Raw genomic sequence first — 19,775 nt, 5'->3', positions numbered from 1 at the left:
GAAACTAAATTACGTAAGTATATTGTGAATTGTATTTCACGAACACAATTTTTGACATTTTGTTGTCATTTGTGGCTGTCAATCTGTAGAGACCATCAACAGCTTCACAAAAAATACTGTCCAGTGCCTTGCGCGAGCTTTAGAAACTCTGCAGAGATTCTGGACAACTCATGGAAAAGGTAGGTAAACTGTCAACTATCACCACACCAAGCAGCTTGCTCAGCATATCGCTACTGAAGAGTATCTCCAGCTATAACAGTTGAAAGTCTCCACTGATAAAACTGAAGCACATTACACGTGGTGTAGAGTGCATGAAAAAGCAACTCTCTCTTTTCACATCAAATTGCATCAGACCAGCCATTTTAGAAGGAACACAACACGGTCTATTTGTACTGCTCTGTCACCTGCCTTTCCTCAATCTGCCATGCTGTTGCTCCTTCTTTAATGGGAAGAGCCTGATGAGCCAGCCCAGGCAACAGAAGTAAACTCACGCATGTCTTCTTGGCTAAGGTGTGCAGTCATTTTCAAGCTGTGGATCTGGGAATCGCCAGTCACTTTTTATGGATTCTCATAAGAAGACCCAGAAAAGCAAGTTCATACACACTGTGAAACAATCATTTTAAGCATCATAATCTATTTCTGCTATCACTTTTGGTTAGTGTAGGATCAGCAGCTTTTCTTCTAAATCTTGTTTCCTTTTTTAAAGCATTTTCTCCTAACAGTTGTCACTGCTTACCTTCTGTCATTACCTTTAGTTTATGCAATTCAAACTCTCACGGTTTCCCCAAGATGTAGTTCAGTTGAAGAGAAAAAACAGAAACAGCAGAAAGACACTTATTGCACTTTGTTAGTATTGCACAAATTTAGTATTGACATCCAAAGTGCAATACTAACAACTCTGTATACAACTAGCTCATATTCATGCAGGTACGTTGGTGTTTATATTTGTTTTCTCACAACCTGTTAGAGACATGAAGTGGGCACTCCACTGCAGAGGTAGGCAGACGTAATCAACAACTGTCAACTCAAGTAAAAAAAAATATATATAATTATATATATAAATATACATATATTCTGATTCCAGAAATAATATTGCAAACAAAAGTGAGGAAAGTGCTAAAAGCTAGGCTGAGTGAATTCCTTACGAAGACCACGTAGAAGTCTTCATAAGGAGAGTAACAGGAGTCTGCAAGTGGATGTGTAGCACTTCAGTTAGTAGTTTAAACGTGTCATTGGAAAATGCAATGTTCATTACCACAAAGGATGACTGTAAATAACGTTTTGCTTCAGCTGTTAAGGTTTTGGCTTTTTTCTGGTTCTGCCCTTCAGTTCCTCTATCCCCTCCCACATACTGTTATTTTTATATATAGCCAACACTTCCAGATGTCACTGTCATCTGCCACCAATACACCATCACCCTTTCCGGATGAAGTTTTTGCTAGTTCTAATCTTTAGGTTATATCTAAGGTTTCTGGCATTAGGAAAGCTAGGAAGTAGAGAAAAAGGTGTTGAAAAACAAAGTCTGAGCTAAGACTCCATAAACGTAAACAGTTCTTCCATCATGGTTTTAGTTTACCTGATAACTGAGCTAAATAAGCTAAGGGAAAATAAGCCATATATGCCAACCTCTCTCTCAAAAACAGGTAAGGAAAGATAAATAATACAGACAATTCCTGAAAAGGATACCATTACCCTCCTATGGGACAGAATTTTGTATGTTTTTAGCAACAGAAAAAAAATGTATCATTTGAAAGACTGATAGGGTTTGTGGAAGGTGGAAAATGTAATTTGACTTTTTAATTCTTTTTGCACTTGATCACGTGACTCCAGCGTTCTCAGTCCCAAAGAACAGTGTCTGTCAAAATGACACGTATCACTGACAAAAAATGAAACACAAACAAGTCTGCAAATGGAAACAGGAATTAGGCAAACATGTCTGGGCTGCAGAGGGATGCATGAATAGAAACCCTTACAAGATAATATTCATCCAACTACCAATGCATAAATGACCAAATGAATGGCCCGCTGGCTCAACAAATGCAAATAATTCATTAAGACAATGAGGCTTGAAGGGACAGGTTTATTACATCTCCTACACCTTTTCATTTCTGAGCCGGTGACCAAAGCAGTAAAGAAAACCTCAAAACAGAAAACATTTACAGCAAACTTAGTTTCAGGTTCTGAAGTGAAAAACACAATGTATTTGCGGTGTTAATTAAAACACTATTTGGTTCTTCTCCCTTCTCACACCTCGGGTGAGTCTCTAACCTTGCAATGGCATTTTCCATACAGTAATGCTTAAAAAACTGCACTAAACACAACATAATCCTAAATAATAATTCATTTTTAATTACATGGTATAGAATAACTTGCAAACAAAAGACACTCAATTACGATTTACTGACAGGTACTGTATCTTTTGGCAACCATGGAACAAACCAGAAGAAAAAGCAAAGAATCATTTTATAACCACATGAGGGAAAGAAATGTCCATCTAATTGTAGAGGATTCATACCTCAAAACTCAAACTAAAGAAAAAATCCACACTTACAGCAGATTTTTTTTTTAATTCTTAGTGCAAGAAACATAACCAAGTTAATCACAGAATCAGTACTAATTAAGAATATGGAAAATTATCCTATACAGAGGTAGAGTCCAGTGCACAAGGCTAAAACGATATTCAATAGTCTAAACAAGACTGAGCCAGGTTTTATGGAATCCACTTTTTAAAGTATCAGCTGTATGTACATACATACAATAAATAGACTATACAATCTTTAAAGTAGTTTAATAAACTTCACAAAAATTATAGTAGATGCATTGAGATCTTTACATAATCCAAAGTTCATATCTCTATCACCCAGAAATGGATAAAACCAATATTCCTGATATCAAGTTAAATGGAAAATAGTTTAGCAAAGTGTTGATAAATCAAAATATTTTACATATTTTAAAGCCTAAATTTACGCTTATAAAGGATGAATTTCAAATGCTCTGAAAATGTTTCTTTTGATATTATCTGTAAAGAGGTTTCAAATGCTGTAATTTGCATTTATATTGTTATAAACACTTTCCTTACATTCCATGTTCAAGGGAAAAATGGACTTGGATACTCACAGTTCTGATGCATTGGCACAACAAGAAGTGATGAGAATAAGATTATTTTAAAGGCCCAAAGACATCAGTAGAATTTATGGACAAAGCCTTCATGTCTCAAACCACAGAAATCACATTAGAAAGTTAACAGAAAACTGTTTGGTATTACTACTTCAATCCTGTCAGTGCCTCTCCACCTGGAGGCATCCAATTAGCATTGCACTGGAAATCAAGTGTGTATCTCTGGGCCCCTGGGTTTGCTACAAGCCCATAGGGCTTAATAAAACAAATACGAAATCTTTATGGTTTACCACAGTAGTGCATAAATCAGGGACGTCTGTTGCCATTCATGTCAATGATAGTTGCAAAGAAAATATTTCAGGGAACTGAGAGTTTTCCGCTATATTTTCCTAAACTGTGAAAAAAAAAGAAAAAAAAAAAAAAAGGGAGTGGGGGTGGGAGTGGAGAAATCACCCTGGGGCGTTATAAAGCACATATGCTTATACTGACAAGTTATTTGCTATAAAAGGTTCTTACAAATTCCAAGGGGGCAACAGCCACAGTAAGAGGGAACTAGTAACAACCACAGAAGAGCTTAATAATCAGAGTTGAAAATCATGTTCACAGTTCAGTTACTTTTAGTTTCTATAAGCACCTATGCTGAAAAACACAAGGGTTTGTATTTTAGCTTCAAAATTGATTCTACTTGTGACAAATACCTTGTTAAGATTTCCATTCTGCTCTTCTACAGGCCTTCTCACTGGAACAATTTTTTTTATTATTTTTTATTTTATACAAACAGACTCACTTTGATTTAAAGTAAACATATAAAAATTGAGAATATTGCTTGCAACAATGGACCTGGAGGTGAAGGAATGAACTAGTCAGGCCATACGAAGAAAAAAAAACAACAACCCAACAAACAAGTCCCACAAAATGAATTCTGCTAAACTTCTAATGCTATGAAAATCTGCAAAAAGAATCACAAGATCTGTTGCAAATTTCAGAGATTTGGCCCAAGTCTTATCATCATCATCTGAACACTTTAATAACTGTATCTTTATATTAAGGAAAAATAAATGATTCCAAGAACTCAGGAAGGCACACGCACCCAAGTATACTATAAATAAAACACATCATGAAATTATGAAGATCTTCTGATCCCTGTACATACTTTTGGTTCAGCACTATGGTCAAGTTCTCTCTTTTGAAATACAATAAAAGGCATACAAGAAATAACATATGCATAATAATTACGAAGAATAATGCTAGTAAGACAGCTTACAGAGAAAAGTGCAGTGAAAAAACCCAACACTATTTATCTAGGGGCTTGTGCTACTGTAAATACAGACTTTGTATTTCCTGCTGTGCAAGGGGAAGAATTTAACCTGGGAAGCAGCAATGAGGAATGCAAAGAACAACAAAAAATAAAAAAGATACTAAGAAAAACCTTTAAGATGGAACTCTCACAACTTCATTCCTCTAGTGCAGTTATCTGACTACATGGTTTGCTTTCATGCTGCCATTTCTCTTCATGAGTACAGCACGCTGGAAAATGGCACAGAGTTCTTAAATATTTTTCTGCCTCTACTTCATTTTTTTTGTTTCTTCCAAGCACCTGATTTGCTGTTTCCTCATAAAAAGGGTAAAGCTGTTAGCAAAAGTGAGAAAAAAAAAATGTTGCCCATCTTCTCTCCCAAACAGCGATTTCTCCATTTCTCCTTCCACTAGGTATTTTACTCGTGTGCTACACAATGGGGAGGCACTGTAAAGGCAGCTTGACAGATCTAAAAATAAAAAAATCAAAAGTCTTTTTTCTTTATTCCCCCGCCCACCCCCCCAAAAAAAATGGATGGATGAAACAGTACGTCCGTAGGAATATTCCAGTCTCCTCTGTTAGGAGATAATAGCAGGGGACCATCTAACCACAGTTAGATTGTCAGCACTGACTGACCGTTTCTTTGCAGCTTTCCTGAAGTCCTTATATTTATCTTCACACAGGCGGGAAATGGCCTGTAAGACAAAAGAATGAAAAAACCTCAATAGCATTGACCACAGCTATACAGGGGAAATGAAACTAAATGCAGATTTCTACATATAGGTAGAACTAAAAAAAAAATCACTTCATTAGGCGAAACACACAGAGAGCTTCTTCCCAAATCGTCTTTCTCATTTCATTAATCTAAAAGAAAGAAACACACTGGCACTGCACTGTTCGTCACAGCTGCTTTTGAAGGACTCAGTGAGCATATTCCAAGCTTTTTCTTTACAGGCTAACCATCACAAATCTCATCGAGGTAGCTGATGATGGTTACCCACTGCTATATGGTAACTCATATATAGCACTTCATTGGTGAAAAATCATGGAAAACTCAGAAAAACAACTATAGAAATTGTAAGGATATTTGGAGTATTTATAAAGAGGATGACTCTTAATTTTTTTATTTCCTAAAATGTTTTGTAGTGATTGTATTCTCTACTGATAAATGGTCTGTCAGAATACTCGCCCTGCTTTGCTTACAGAGCTGATGTTTACTTGCCTTTCAGAAGGAGATGGTGATTTTCGTGTGATCAGGCTATCTTACGTGGTGCCAGTGGGAAACATAACTCACATTCAGAACAAATTAATTTGCATTGAAAATACATAGAAATGTTAAAAAACATTTAAAGAGAGAGAAAAACATTATTTAAATGTCAACTCCTATTATACTACACTGGAGTTAGTGTTTTACGTTTCTTCTACTGTTTTTAGCCAAGTTTAAAACAAATATTTATTATGGACCTCGTACGCACAAATATACTCTGCCCTAAAATAGCATGTCTGTTATAGAGTTCATATGGTTGGGACAGGCTATGGCTGGCATCAGTAGGGATGTTAACTCTGGTATCAAACATGCAGAACTGCAGAGAAAGCTCACTGCAAGGAGTACTCAAGGTCAAATTAAAAAATAAGGTGAACTAAACCAGGATTTTTATTTACTCAGGTATGCTTTTGAGTGGTGTCTTAAGATAAGGCATTTAATAAAAAGTACTGTACAAACAAAACCAGTACAAGTGTTTGATTATAAAACAAGGCAGTACCAATAAACAGCCTGACTCTGCTGATCATCAGTTTCTTTCTTGATCTTTATTTTTACAGCACACCAAATTGTAGCACTGAAGAGTCCTTTTTTAATAGTCCTGCAAAGACCAGGGGCAGGTATGACAGAAGTACACTACTCATACATCTGAGAGCAAGTTCACCTAATGCTTTGGTCAATTCAGCCACAAAACATTGGTAAACCCCCCCCCCACCAAACCAAACTGAAACCCAAAACCAAAACAACACAAAGCACACCACCACCACCACCACCAAGAAACCAGCTGACCAGCTGTAACTTTTTAGCTGGAAACTTAATTTCCTTTTGTTAAGACCATTCTTGAACTCAGTTTTCTTTCTTGGTGCACACGAAGAGAACAACAGACTATAATAATGCAAACACTCCCGCTGGTTTGTAGACCATAACTTAACTCACTTAAAACTGCTTAACACCACTTCGTTTAATTTAACAAGGAACTCAATGAACTAAGAAAGTTTGTGAATCCTAAATATGACTGAATTGCAACAGATGAAAAGCGTTTAACCATGAAATAACGCGCCAAGGTGTGGCTTGGCAAATAGGTGTACTGAGGTGGAGCCCAGCTTCTTTCAGCTGCCGTATCAGGCTGTTACCTTAGGCACCAAACAACCAGAGAAGGTAATGACTTCAGAATTGTCTGGCTCACAAGGAAAATTTCTGTTCTGGCACTTGGTCAGCCAAGATGAAATTTTGCTTGGAAATGACACAATATCTGGCATCTCTAGGCTCTGGTGATTAATCATATGGATATGAAACACACTAGCTGCTGTTTAAAGCAATCCTGTATCTAAAGATGCCTCTTCATTTGCAAATAATTTACAAAATTGACATTTGCAGCCTACCTGGCAAGTTAATCAACTTTAGCATAACATATGGGGAAACAAGACAAAAGCAGAAAATTGTGAATATTTATTATTGTCTTTCAGTTAAAATAAATCCAAATAGCTTATAAACACCTTTCTGACATCTGGTATTTCAGTTGCTTTTATTGCTGGAAAAAGAAACTAATTTTTGGCAGTTGCAAGTGACCGCTTCCCATACGAAATCAAAATGTTCTTAAAAACATTAACACTACCCAACTGTGAAATTTTTTTTGGACTTGGTTGTAGTATCATGTAATCAGCTATAAAAATGCATATGTATACATTCTTCCATTATATATATGCATACAGAACTAGAGGTCCATTCCTCTGCTGAATTCTATGACTCTAGATGAGACTGTTACTGGTGAAGGGGCTGAGTAAGGAACAGGGAGCGGGGAGAAAGGCAGTAGTAGAAGTATAAATTTTGGCTGCATGTACATGTTTGTGCAGGGCAGGAATGCATCAGGGCTGGCTATGGTTTCACTGCTAGGGATGCACAAAGGCACACAACTGTGACAGCTGCAACACCCCCATGGGCAAACCACTGAGAACTTAGCAGGGACAGACAGTTCTAAGTCTAAGTCTGGAAGGGTTGTATATAAGGAAGATGTAAAAAAATAAAATAAAATAAATTTTTAAAATAGCTAGAACAACTAGAAGTTGTGATGATGGGGGTTCTCCTTAATTTATGGAGAATGACAAGAGCAGCAATCAGGTTACTCCTGACAAAAGAGCAGGTGAGTTTTGCTCTCCCTTTGCTTCCTGGCTAAGAAGGTTCTGAACATACAAAACCCACAGGATTGCAATCAATCACTGCGACCATGGGAAGCTGGAGGAATATAAAGATACCTCTCTACTTGTAACTTACTATTTTTCTCCTCTTTTTTGTCTGTTTGATCCATGGGACTGTACCTCTTTAGGGTCAAGAAAATACAGCACATAGTTCAAAGGGTTTGAACTGTGTGCTCAAGCACTATCCTAACAATAAAAAGCTCAGACAACATACAGTCAGACAGGGAGTGCGCTAATGAATGCCCTTACAAAATCTAGCTTTGAAACGATCACAGTGCTAAGATCACAAGCAGAAGTAAGGTAGACACGTTTTGTACATTTACCCCAAAGAGCAGAATCTGACATATTTAGCTCAGCACACAGGAGAGTAACCAGGTGCAAGAGTAGGAAATTACAAAATAGTGGATTAAGGTTGGATATCCAACAACCTTCTTGGCAGAAAAATCTCCCATATTAGAAAACAGTTCTCAGGAGAAGCAAAGGAAGCCTTGACATTTGACATAATTAAAAGGAAGGAGAAAACACACTACAACATATGCTGGTTGGAACAAACAGTACCGGCAGGTGGACAGACTACATGATCTAATGAAAGGGTATTTGTCATTTTTAACTTGCACGATTCCATACAATGGGAAAAAAACACAGACATAATTAAAAGGAAGGAGAAAACACATTACAACATATGCGGGTTGGAACAAACAGCACCAGCAGGTGGACAGACTACATGATCTAATGAAAGGGTATTTGTCATTTTTAACTTGCATGATTCCATTCAATGGGAAAAAAAACCCCAGAGGCATCAAGAAAGTGGTTTCTGGCTACTAGGTGCACTGGTATAACAAATTCAGGACACTTTAAGGCCACAAGCTGATGAAAAGAAAGAAAAAAATACTTTCATTTAGTCATTTAAAAGACAAAGCTGCCTCTTAAGTGTCAATTGTGGGAACATTAGACGAGAAAAAACGTTCACTGCAGATGCTCCAGAAAGCGGTAACATTTCACCTCTAAGCTTATGGATCTTTTCCAGCATTTCCATTTGATGAGGAACAGTATTTACTAGTCCTCTTGGGGCTTTTTTTTCATCACAGGTACGTCAACCTCATGGTATTTGCATACACAAACCAGCTTGAAAACACAAAAGTAGCAAAAATGTGTTGTAATATAACCATTCCTCTATGCGAGACCTTTTGTGATCTCAAATGCCAGTAAATAAGTTGTTTTAAATCTTAGGACTGAGCAAGGTCCTTTCAGTTTACCACACAAGGCAAATCCTTTCCTATCATACATACATTTGCTATGAGTCTGCTGCCTTTCATCACAGACTGCAGCTTTTTCTCTCAGTATCAAAAATATCACAGCCTGTGTGGTACTACATCTACTCCACTTGACAATACAGGCAATTGCTTTAAAAACAGAGAACTCTGGGCTGAACGGCACATGAGAGACCTAGAAAAGTGTGGCAAGTGCATTGATAACTCTCGGCAAGCTAAATGCTTAACTGTGCTCAAGGAACTAGGCTATAAATTATACTGTCAACTGGTTTCAAGGGGACACTAATGAAAATGAAGTATTGACAGGGAACAAGGGAGTTCCCTCCCTCCTGGCCACGGAACAGAGGCAAAGAGGTGGTAGACCAAGCTGGTTTCATAGCAGATATGCTTCCTCTTCCCTGAAGACATCCTTTTGGCTAGCAGCCTGTTTTGCTTACGGCCTACTTCTGCTAGCAGCACAAAGAATCCCCAACATAGAAAATGTTTAATAATACGGGTTTAATGAAAAATATTCCATTATTTATTTTTTAATTTGCCTTCTCTTTATAGTTAGTACAGAAAATTCACCAGTATTCTCTGGGTATTTACAATTATTTCCCATTTTCTTGTCTTCTAAGGTGTTAGGATCTATCATTGTTACCTTCATTTGTACCCCACTGTTATACATCGTGTACGATGCAGGCTGACAGTGTTGTGAAACTGTGTACTAAATGCTCTTAAAAAAGTTCTCTTCCCTCAATTTTAATATATGTAATGGCACTTATTATCAAGACCCCCATAACTCAGTAAACCACCTCTCTTCCTTTAAGATTACAATCCTAATTAATTTTCATTTTTTATGATTCTCTTCAACAGAAACAAAATCTGATGCAAATTTACACCATACTCCATACACAAAGTTACATTCCTATTGAAGCTATCCGTAAGATGTAGAAAGAATATTTAGAAAAAATGAGAAATACAACTTCAGTGAAATCTGCTTTAATTCTTTCTCCACCACTTTCTGCTTCCATTACAGTCACAAACAAGTCAATTAACCTTCCCACGCACCATTTCCTCCCACAAAAACGTGTATAGTTCTGCCTGCCTGCCTATTTTACAGGAGTGCTAGGAGTTTCAGAACATGCAAAGCTCACTCTAACCCACAGGCAAACCACCTCCAGTGCAAAGCTGTTACATAATTAAAGATGCGCGATGTTAAAAGTAGTTAGCATCTAATGACAAATTTCAAAATTAGTAACAAAATGCGTACATACTCATACAACAATGCCCTTATTTGAAAAACTTCCTATCAGGAAAAACAGATTCCAGTCTTGCAAAGAGCCCACACTTAGCTGATGATTTTAAATTCCTCCTGTGTCTGTGGGAATTCATAGTGCCCTGCACTTCACAGGTCCAGACCATCCCACATAGTGCTTTCTGCACATGGTCTATTCAGGTCTCATCAGCATTCATGACTTACTCACTAAAGATGTGTGCTCATTTCTGGCTTTCCATTACTGAGAAAAACACCACAGGAGATAACAGATTTGGATCCACATGAAGCAGAGCAGTAGCAGATAACAAACACGTGGAATAGTTATTCTCAGCAGTACTTGTTAATATTCTGTCCTTTAAGGCTGAAAATCAGTTCTAAGAAACCAAATGAGCACACAAAACCCAGACCGTGAATAAAGTTACTGTAAAACTTGTGGGTACTTCCACAAGGCCAGTTCAGACAACTGGAACTGAAAAAGAATTGGAAAGCAAGAAAAGGTATGAAGCAAATTGGGCCAAAAAGCTGTTCCCATGTCCACAAATACCCAAAGCACAAACCAAAGAGTCATGAAAATTGGGGCATATGATATTCTAGTATATCTCATGGGAATATTTTGGAAGAGAGGGAAGAAACAATGGAAAAATCCCAAATCCCCTTATATATTCAACTCAGCAATCGAAAAAGAAGGTGTCTTACCTCAAGTTTATATGCCCTGTCCCTGCTGAGGGGCTCCAAAGGAAAACTCAGGTTGTTCGCTTCTGCCAGGGAACGCAAATCAAAATAATACTTGGCATAAACACTGGAGGGAACATTAATATTGAACTGCAACAGCTCAAGAAACTGGCGTTCCAGCTCATTCCTGTAGAAAGAAGATAAATATGGAAACATATTTCAGGCTGTGCATTCTGAATGTAATTTACTTTAAATTGCAAATGGTATAAAGTAAATTCATTTCTTATTCTTGCTAGATGCAATTATCTTAGCCTAAGGTCTGACCTAGTCTACCAAGTTCCATTGATGTACATATGCCAATGAGTATGAAAGATGATGCACCTTGCAGCTGCTACTGTGATGCCAATTAAATCCAGACACAAACTTTTGCTCGTGGAAGGGCACCTTTATCAGTTTAGCTCATATAATCAGGGCAAGAAAAGCTAGCAGGAAAAAAAATTCCTTGTAGTTACTGCTGTGCCTCCACTAGGTGGATCTGCACACACACCTATGCAATCACGAAATGCAGACATGCCCTAAATTTGTCAGACATCTCTCATAAATGCTGCAAATTACTCTAACACCTAAATCACTGGATAACTTATTTACTTTCTTCAACCCTTCATAAACAATCATTCAGAACTAGTCACGGGAAACCTGAATATCTCAGCATATTGTCTTGTCTTTATGAAAAGAATGAAGCAATTTTTCTCTAGGTCGTGCAATCAAAATTCATGGTGGTGATTGCTGTTTTTCAGTACCTACAACAAACGTGTCTGTCAAAATACCTGTAGGAACAGAGGTTCTGTTTGAGCTCCCACCCTATGAATACTGTGGTACAGCAATACATTATTACCTACACCAGTAGATTAAAAAGGAAGCTAAAAAATAATAAAATTAACAAAATCAAGGACTGGAAATCTCCATAAACTGTATGGTAACTACACATCCTACATAATACTTATACAGGGACATAGGATATATTCAAACAGTGATTTCAAGATATAAGAAATTAAAAAAATACATGTGTGGTAAAAGCTGTACATATTTGCTGAAAAGTATAGGACTGCACAGCTGTGTTACCAGCAGGTATTGACTGACTACGATACTGCATTTAAATTACATTTTGACTGCAGTGTAAATGTGCAAGGAATGTGCAGGCAGTTGACAATAGAAGAGGAAGGATCTGAGGATAAAAATAAAAAGTACTGGTACAGCAGTTTTTCAACACCGATTTTTCACCTTCTCACTCTTTACTCTTACATCACACTTACATCATAAGCATTGTCCTTCATTACCTTCACACACTCTCTGCCAGAATTCTGTGTTTACGTAATGATAAATATTAACATTAAAAGACTATCCAAAAGTTGAATATGGACTCTTTGGCAAGAATTCACATTGTTGGAAGATTCTAGCTTTTAAAAAATCCAAATTAAAAAAGTTACATTTTAAGATGTCTATCAATAAATACAGAAGATTATCTTTAAATATCCTTTTATACTGCCAAGATTTTATTTTCTGCAAACTAAGCCTAGAGATCTATGTTAATGGATAATGTAAAGCCTATTTTAATGGGGAAAAACATTGGCTGCACCTCTTCTGAAGACCTTCCCCAAATCTTTAAGAAAAACACATAGCCTCAGATTCTTACTATCCTCTAGCTCCCAGATTAAAGGTTAAGATCAGCAGACTAACTACAGCTGAGAAAGAACAAAACCCCCGCCACGTATTTCTTATTTGAACTAATGTGATTTAACTAACCACCATATCCTTCCTCCCCCACACACCTACAGTAGGCTGCTTTAGCACGTGCTTTCCCACACCCTCTCTTCAAATTCACACAAAAATTTAAGGTAATGATACATACATGACTATAGATACATACTGCACTTCATCCTCCCAAATCCTCTGTTAGCTTTTAGGCACAGTTGAATGCACTGCTGGTGACTTACAAAACACTGAAAAGTCTGCACGATGTTTTTTAAGATACACTTATGCTGGATGATTCACAGCACTTGAAGATTTTGACCTAGAGTTTTTCTGTGTTATTAATACAAACAACAGAAGCTCCCATCTTATACAGAACTAGACCCTTCAAAACCACAATACTGTACTATCCCAACTACCTGAAAAATGAGGAAGGAAAAAAAAAATCCAACACACTAGGCAAAGGAGGGAAAAAAAAAATGGAAAAACTGTCAGCAGGCATATAAACATCAGGTCATCAAGCACCAAAATCTTTACTACAGGATACACAAGGAGCCCCAAACACAAAGCCCAATGAGCCGAATCACCAAGCACCATACAGAGAGCACAGGCTCCCCCTAAGGTTTCTGGTTTTGCAGTTTGTGAGAAACCTCGAATCTTGAAGAAAAAGTTAAGAAGCTAAAAACTTTGAGGGCAAGGACTCATCACAGTGTGGCTTAGGGAATGTGCAGTGCAGAAAGAGGGCTGATGTTTGCATGGCAGCACGGGTCTGCCATGTGAGTAATGGTGTTATATAGCTCAAGTGCAACTCCTAACAGTAGCACCATCACATGTGTTTGTCAAAAACAATAACCTCTTTTTTTGTTTCCTTTCACGCCATCACAGTATGCCTCATCACCTGCCTTCAAAAAAAGCCCTGAGAATCAGCGATTTCCAAAGTTGTATTTATAACCACTCCTGATTAATACTGTCATACAGCACAGTCAAACCTGTCAGTATGCTTCAAGCTGTTCACCGCTCTACTTCAGCTTGTCCCTGCTTCAGAAATACTTTAAAATCTCCCAGATTTCCCTTGGAGGAGAAGTGAATGGAAGGAGGCCCTTATAGCCACTGAATAACCAACAGCATGAAAAAAGGATCAGGGGAAAACTGGCTTAGCAAAATCATTCAGAAAACGCTCAAAACAGTCAAAGAAGCATTATCACATTGTTTTGCATGGAGTAACATTGCACACAGAAATGTGAAGGGCCTTATTTTAGCTTCTTGACCACCCCCACCCCCCTACCCCTTTTATCTTGGAAACCTCATTCTGTCTGGGTTATGTGGCAAAAGAAGTATCTTCAACCATCCTTACAGTAGCTTACATATTTAAAGCAGATACTGAAATGGCATTATGTGGTATTTCCCACCTCTATTTTGAAATGAGAGTTTTACCCGAAACTAATGAGAGTACCTACAGCATACCACAGAAACGCAAGACTCGTGTTTTTCACTTTGACTTAGGGAAAAAAAACCCCACCTTATTACAAATTGCTTGTTAACACAAGATTTAGAGATAACACTTAATATTTGAACAATGACAGCTACTCACAATTTATGTCTTATCTGGCTGTGTACAAGCATGCTTGATTTAAAGCAATCAGCTGACTCCTAACATTCAACCTTTCCCTCACAGATTATTTTTAGACTAGCTATAAATCTGACAAACAGCGAACTATTAAGAAACTAAATTAAGTCTGCTTTAGCAGAAATGCTTGGCCTTTCACTACTTTGAGATTGCAAACTGAGATTCACAAAAGTTCTGTCTGTACAAACATTTCTTCTCATTTAATTCCCTCCTCCCAGAGTGGTTATCCACAGCAAAGTCTCTTCAGTGGCTGCGATCCTGACTTCAGTTGAGTTAAAGCCAACCCAAGTCTATATACTTCTCACTACACTTTGCTTAAGAGCTTTGAAACACACAGATACTGTACCAGAACATCTTTTTAATAACTTTATCGTTATTACTTCTTATAAAAAATGATGTGCAACAGTAGACTGAAAACATGACTCTCCAAATGCATGAGCTACAGTGGCCTGTTGAGGCATCTGCCCCCATCCTGGCACCATCCCAGCGCCAATTCCGCCTGCAGCCCTCCCAGTACCGCTCTCGCACGCACACCAGCTCAGGAAAGGGCACTTCGGAAAGTGTCCATGGTGTGTGACTCCACCCTGAATGCACAAATGACACAAACACCAGGCACTTCAGCCAATATATGTAATACCAGCCAGCCAACCCAACAAAAAAAGCACTTGATTATTTAGCAACATGAGCATTCATTTTAGTGTTTGTAAACATCAAGTTTTTAATTGTGTTTATTCCTACCAAAGTTCTTTTTATTACTGCTGGAATATACTTTTACTACAACTCAGGAATAACCAGCCAGATATCACAACGCCCTGTGCTGTTAAAATATGCACTTCTTAAAAATGCCATCGGATAAAAAAACATGGAAATTTCTCTTTGCAAGTTAAAATACTGGATTTTTAACATCTTGGAAATGAACTCAGCAGGATATGGGGATGGGAGGAAATCCCAAAAGCACTAATTTTGAATAATCACAATAAATAGGTGGGTGATCATCTAAAGGTTATTAGGATTACAACAGTATTTTTTCCTGCCTTACATGTTAGTCTACTGTCTGTATGAAGAACCAGCACAGCAGTAAATGTTGCTGAAGTGAATATATGCAGGCTCACTGGACGTGGGTTTTTTTGTCAACTCATACATTTAAATATTCTGCAGGTCTGTTTTCATCACTGTGCATGAACATCCAGTGGTAAAATACACTTCAACGAGAAAACAAAAATAATTCATGTCTTCTGTGTAAGCAACTGTCAAGGAGACCTCATGCCATCTATCAGTATCCACCATGTTTAGATACAATGCAAATATACAAACTTCATATAATTTATGAAAGAACTTCCTGTCCCCCTCATACACACAGATCATGGCATTCATTGACAAAGATAAACATATTGCACTCACATGTCTTCGACTGTGATATCTTTCAGGATCTGGCAGTAATCCACGTTCCACACTGCCTGGTCATCCCAAACTTTGGATGCCAGCAGAATTGCACCCAGTACAATTCGCTTCCAGTTTGCTGGACAAATATCTATCTCTGCATAAGTTAAAAGCCTTTCAAGATATACCTGTAGAAACACATTAAAATCAAGACTTAATTATTTTGCTATTAGGTAGAAATGAAAATCATTCTTATAAACCTGTTACAGTAATTTTAAAACGGTAATCTGCTCTCAGGAAGATTCTTTTATGAAAGCTGTAGGTTTCAATACATACATTTGTGCCAAGCTCAAGACTGGGAGTGATAAATTCATGTTTTAGTTGGCTGTTGCCTTCTGATCATACTACTAAAAAACCCTGCTATTTTTCTGCTTGTAACTGTTGGTAATGTAGGCACATATTAGAATGAATTCAAATGATAGCTTAACTAAATTATTAAAATAATAATGTAAACAATAAAATGCTAATTACTAATGAGGAAGGCAAGGGTACACTAGCAGTATAAGTTACTAGCTATCGTACAGACAACTATACTTGTAATTTACAGACAGTTATCAGATATGGCATCATGTCATGCAGGGCCCCTCTGGCGAGCCAGTGTGAAGAGATTCTACAGGCACCTATGGGGCGGGTGGAGAAAGAGCTACCACAGAAACAGCACGCTGAAGAGAGAGGAAAAGTGTGTGCTAAGAAGGTAATTCATAACAGTTCCCTCTGGATCGTTAAGATCTAGAGACAAATAACAGTAATCCTGCTGGACCTACACGAACTGACAGCCTCGGGACACCACTGCCTGCCCAAGGCCACCACCACAGGCGAGCACCACCAGAACTCACACAGCCCACAACTCCTCCAGGAGGGGGGTGGGCACCACTTACAAAACTACAGGATTAAATATGCACATCTGACAAAACAAGGGACGCTGGAGGGACTTTCTGAAGGCCCACCAATAAGCTGCTGGGGAGGCAGGGTGTATAGCACGACCCTCTGCTTCCAAACCCAGAGTTAGGCTGGCCCCCCCGCTGGGGGGAATTCGCTGGGGGGATTCCGGGGGAATCCGTCAGGGATTCACGGGAGCCATTACGTCAACGGGCTGTGTGAACAGTACCTGCTATCGGTAACAGCAGCTCAATTACATTAGTAATACCAGACTGACAAACCAAATGCATTCGAAGAAACAGTGGTTGGGGGTGATCTGTGTGCCCCCCTACCCTATCCCCAGTTAGGGACAGGGAAATAACAATTTTGAATGCTTACATGCCAGTGAACAATACCCAATACTTCTGCAAGCCACAACATTTAAACACTTCATATACTACCTGAGGGGACACATAATAAATCCCCTGCAGTCTAAGTTAATGTTTATTAGCACCTAATCAAATAATACCCAAAGAATAGCTAATATATCCAAAATTCAGCGTAGGATGCAGGCTGGTAGGGATTTGATGGGAAGGGGAAAGGGGGGGACGTAGGGGAAAAACTTTTACAACCCAGAACACCTCACTTGTAATTTTCTATAAGGATGCACACTCACACAAGCACACAGAGGTCTTTCAGTGGATTGTGCTTCTGGAAAGTCTAGCAGTAGCAGAAAATATTACATACTCAAAAAATAATAATTAATGTATTTTGAAGCTCATGTATTTTTAAGAGTCAACAGTAATATCAAGGCCAATTATATCCTTCATATGGTTTTGTTCACTGATTTTCACACTTACAATATGTACAAGTAATTAAGAGTTTGGTACAAGATCATAAAAAACAGTAGACAGCTGTTGTATAATTTAAAGTTTTACAGAAAAAATACATTTTATGAAAAAAATATTAAACATCTGAATATGTGTACACAGATATTCAGCCCACAAAACGAACTGTCCCAGACACTCTGCAGTATAAATGGTGTATTGAGCAAGATAATCACGGGAAAAAATACACAATATTAGACAACTTTCATTCAAAGTGCTCACCACAAAGTATAAGTTCTTTGCTTCCTACTCTTACTGAAGGAAAATAAAACTCGAGTTACGGTGTCTGTAATGGTCACTAATACAGTCGTATTACAATGAATTCATGTGTAGTAAGTATAAAATTTTTTCTCCTCAACAGACCAATCTCTCCCAAGCGACAGGCTTCTCAGTCCACTGTGAGGTTGTTCCAAACAGGTTTCACTGCACTCTTCTGGCAATGATTTAAGGAAAAACAGATGCAGCCATTTATTGAGTTAGCAAATTCTGCTCTGATTCAGAAACAAATTATTTGTACTGCCTCCACTAGCATCAAGGAAGTGGAGTTGTTCTGCAGTTTTGCTTCTCACCCGTGGAACAACTTGCTGTGCATGAAGGAGCAGAACTTGAAACTGTAAGTGCTTCAACATGACAACACAGACACACTTACCAAAACCAACAATTAGTCCCGATACGCTACTCTATAAAAATACGGGTTTGCATTTACTGAAAAACAACCTATTCTTCACACCTTGTAATACATCTTATAATACCCTCTTCATTGCATTGTGATAAAAAGTAATTAGGTGGTTATATACGCTGCCAGAACTCTTACGAAAAAAGTCTACACTGACTGACAAACTAGCAGGTTTTATGAGATACTCTGATGAAAGTACAATATACATGCAAAATACTACACCTACCTGAAAGACTGTATATTTTATAAAAACAGAATACTGCTTGAGATTCTGAAGGGCCAGCATTTTGTTTTAAATTTTAAATACCTTAACCTATTCTTCTATAGACACTGAAGGAAATTTGCTTCTGCTCTAACAGAAGAAATACAGGGCTGCTAAAAAAACTGAAAACATTGTTTTAAAATAATGTTTTGTACTTACCAATTTAAAACATTTTTAAGACGAATTATGAATGATTTATAGGTAATTACTAAAACCCACAAAACATTTAGAAAAGATTTATCCCAAGTTTTGGGGTATCTGTACCTTCAAAAAAATACTGGACTAACTTTAAACAAGTCACAACTACTAACGTAAAAGGAGTATACATACAAAATAGCAGATGTACAGAAATCTTATTTGAAAAGCGTGATTTCACCGATACTACTAATGCCAAAATAGTTTCAACAAATTTTTTAAATCACAGAATATTCAAAAAGTCTGAATAGTTACAGTATATTGGATACTACAGACTGGTCAAATTAAAAAAAAGTATCAATAAAAGACCTCTGGTGTTCTCACTTCCCAAAAGGTTCTCTATTTTTCTGTGTTAATGAGGCATTAACCTTAATCTTGTTTATGACACTTTGTTGAACTCAAGCTACATCACCGGGCACAGAAAGACAAGCATAATAAACATTCAAAAATCTATGAAAACAAAGTTATACTCAGCTACAAAATCAGAATATTTACAGCATAAAACCTCACAGATGGAACTGTTGCTTTTAAGTTTTATTCCTTAAAAAATTAGAAACATTTAAGTAGCAAGGTATCATAAAACTAAAGCTCATTTTTTCAAAAGGCCAGATGTCAGACTCCCAAATACACCACTTCTTCTTTAGTTATAGTTTGCCCGGCCTGCCATTCTAAAGCTGAAGAAAACCATAACATTATCCTATAATACTGTAAAACACAATATCACTAATTGTTCAAAGATTTATTTCCCTTCATAAGGAAGGCAAAACGCTATTTAAGCACAAAATCAAAAATTCCAAATGATATGTCAAGCTCATTATTTAAAAACAGTTTGACTTTTTAGTTAAAGCATCACTCAGAAAAAATTTTGGTGTATAAAATTTGGTATTGGGAGACCACAGAAACACAAAGCTTAGTAAAATGGTGGCACATGGATCTCACCAGAGGCTGCACTACCTGACCATTCCGTTTAAAAGGCTGCCTTTTGCTTTCCAGGCAGCCTGTGTAAACAA

At 37.6% G+C, this 19,775-nt stretch overlaps 1 protein-coding gene across 4 annotated transcripts in view; it reads right to left on the bottom strand.

The window, feature by feature from the left end:
• Positions 1-2,066: 2,066 nt before the first annotated feature.
• CCNY (cyclin Y) overlaps positions 2,067-19,775 on the bottom strand; it is a 128,968-nt gene continuing 111,259 nt past the window's right edge. For all 4 annotated transcript variants that reach the window (XM_040591810.1, XM_040591811.1, XM_040591812.1 and 1 more), the window contains 3 exons: positions 15,849-16,015; positions 11,096-11,258; positions 2,067-5,109 (listed from right to left, as the gene is read on the bottom strand). In XM_040591810.1, coding sequence (XP_040447744.1) covers positions 4,993-5,109; positions 11,096-11,258; positions 15,849-16,015 — 447 coding nt within the window. In that variant the 3' untranslated portion in view covers positions 2,067-4,992. The remainder of the gene's footprint in view (positions 5,110-11,095; positions 11,259-15,848; positions 16,016-19,775) is intronic.

This window comes from Falco naumanni, chromosome 4, assembly GCF_017639655.2.
Source record: "Falco naumanni isolate bFalNau1 chromosome 4, bFalNau1.pat, whole genome shotgun sequence".
NCBI classification, from domain to species: domain Eukaryota; kingdom Metazoa; phylum Chordata; class Aves; order Falconiformes; family Falconidae; genus Falco; species Falco naumanni.
Note: the sequence above shows the minus strand (reverse complement) of the source record. Positions and strands in the feature narration are given on the sequence as shown.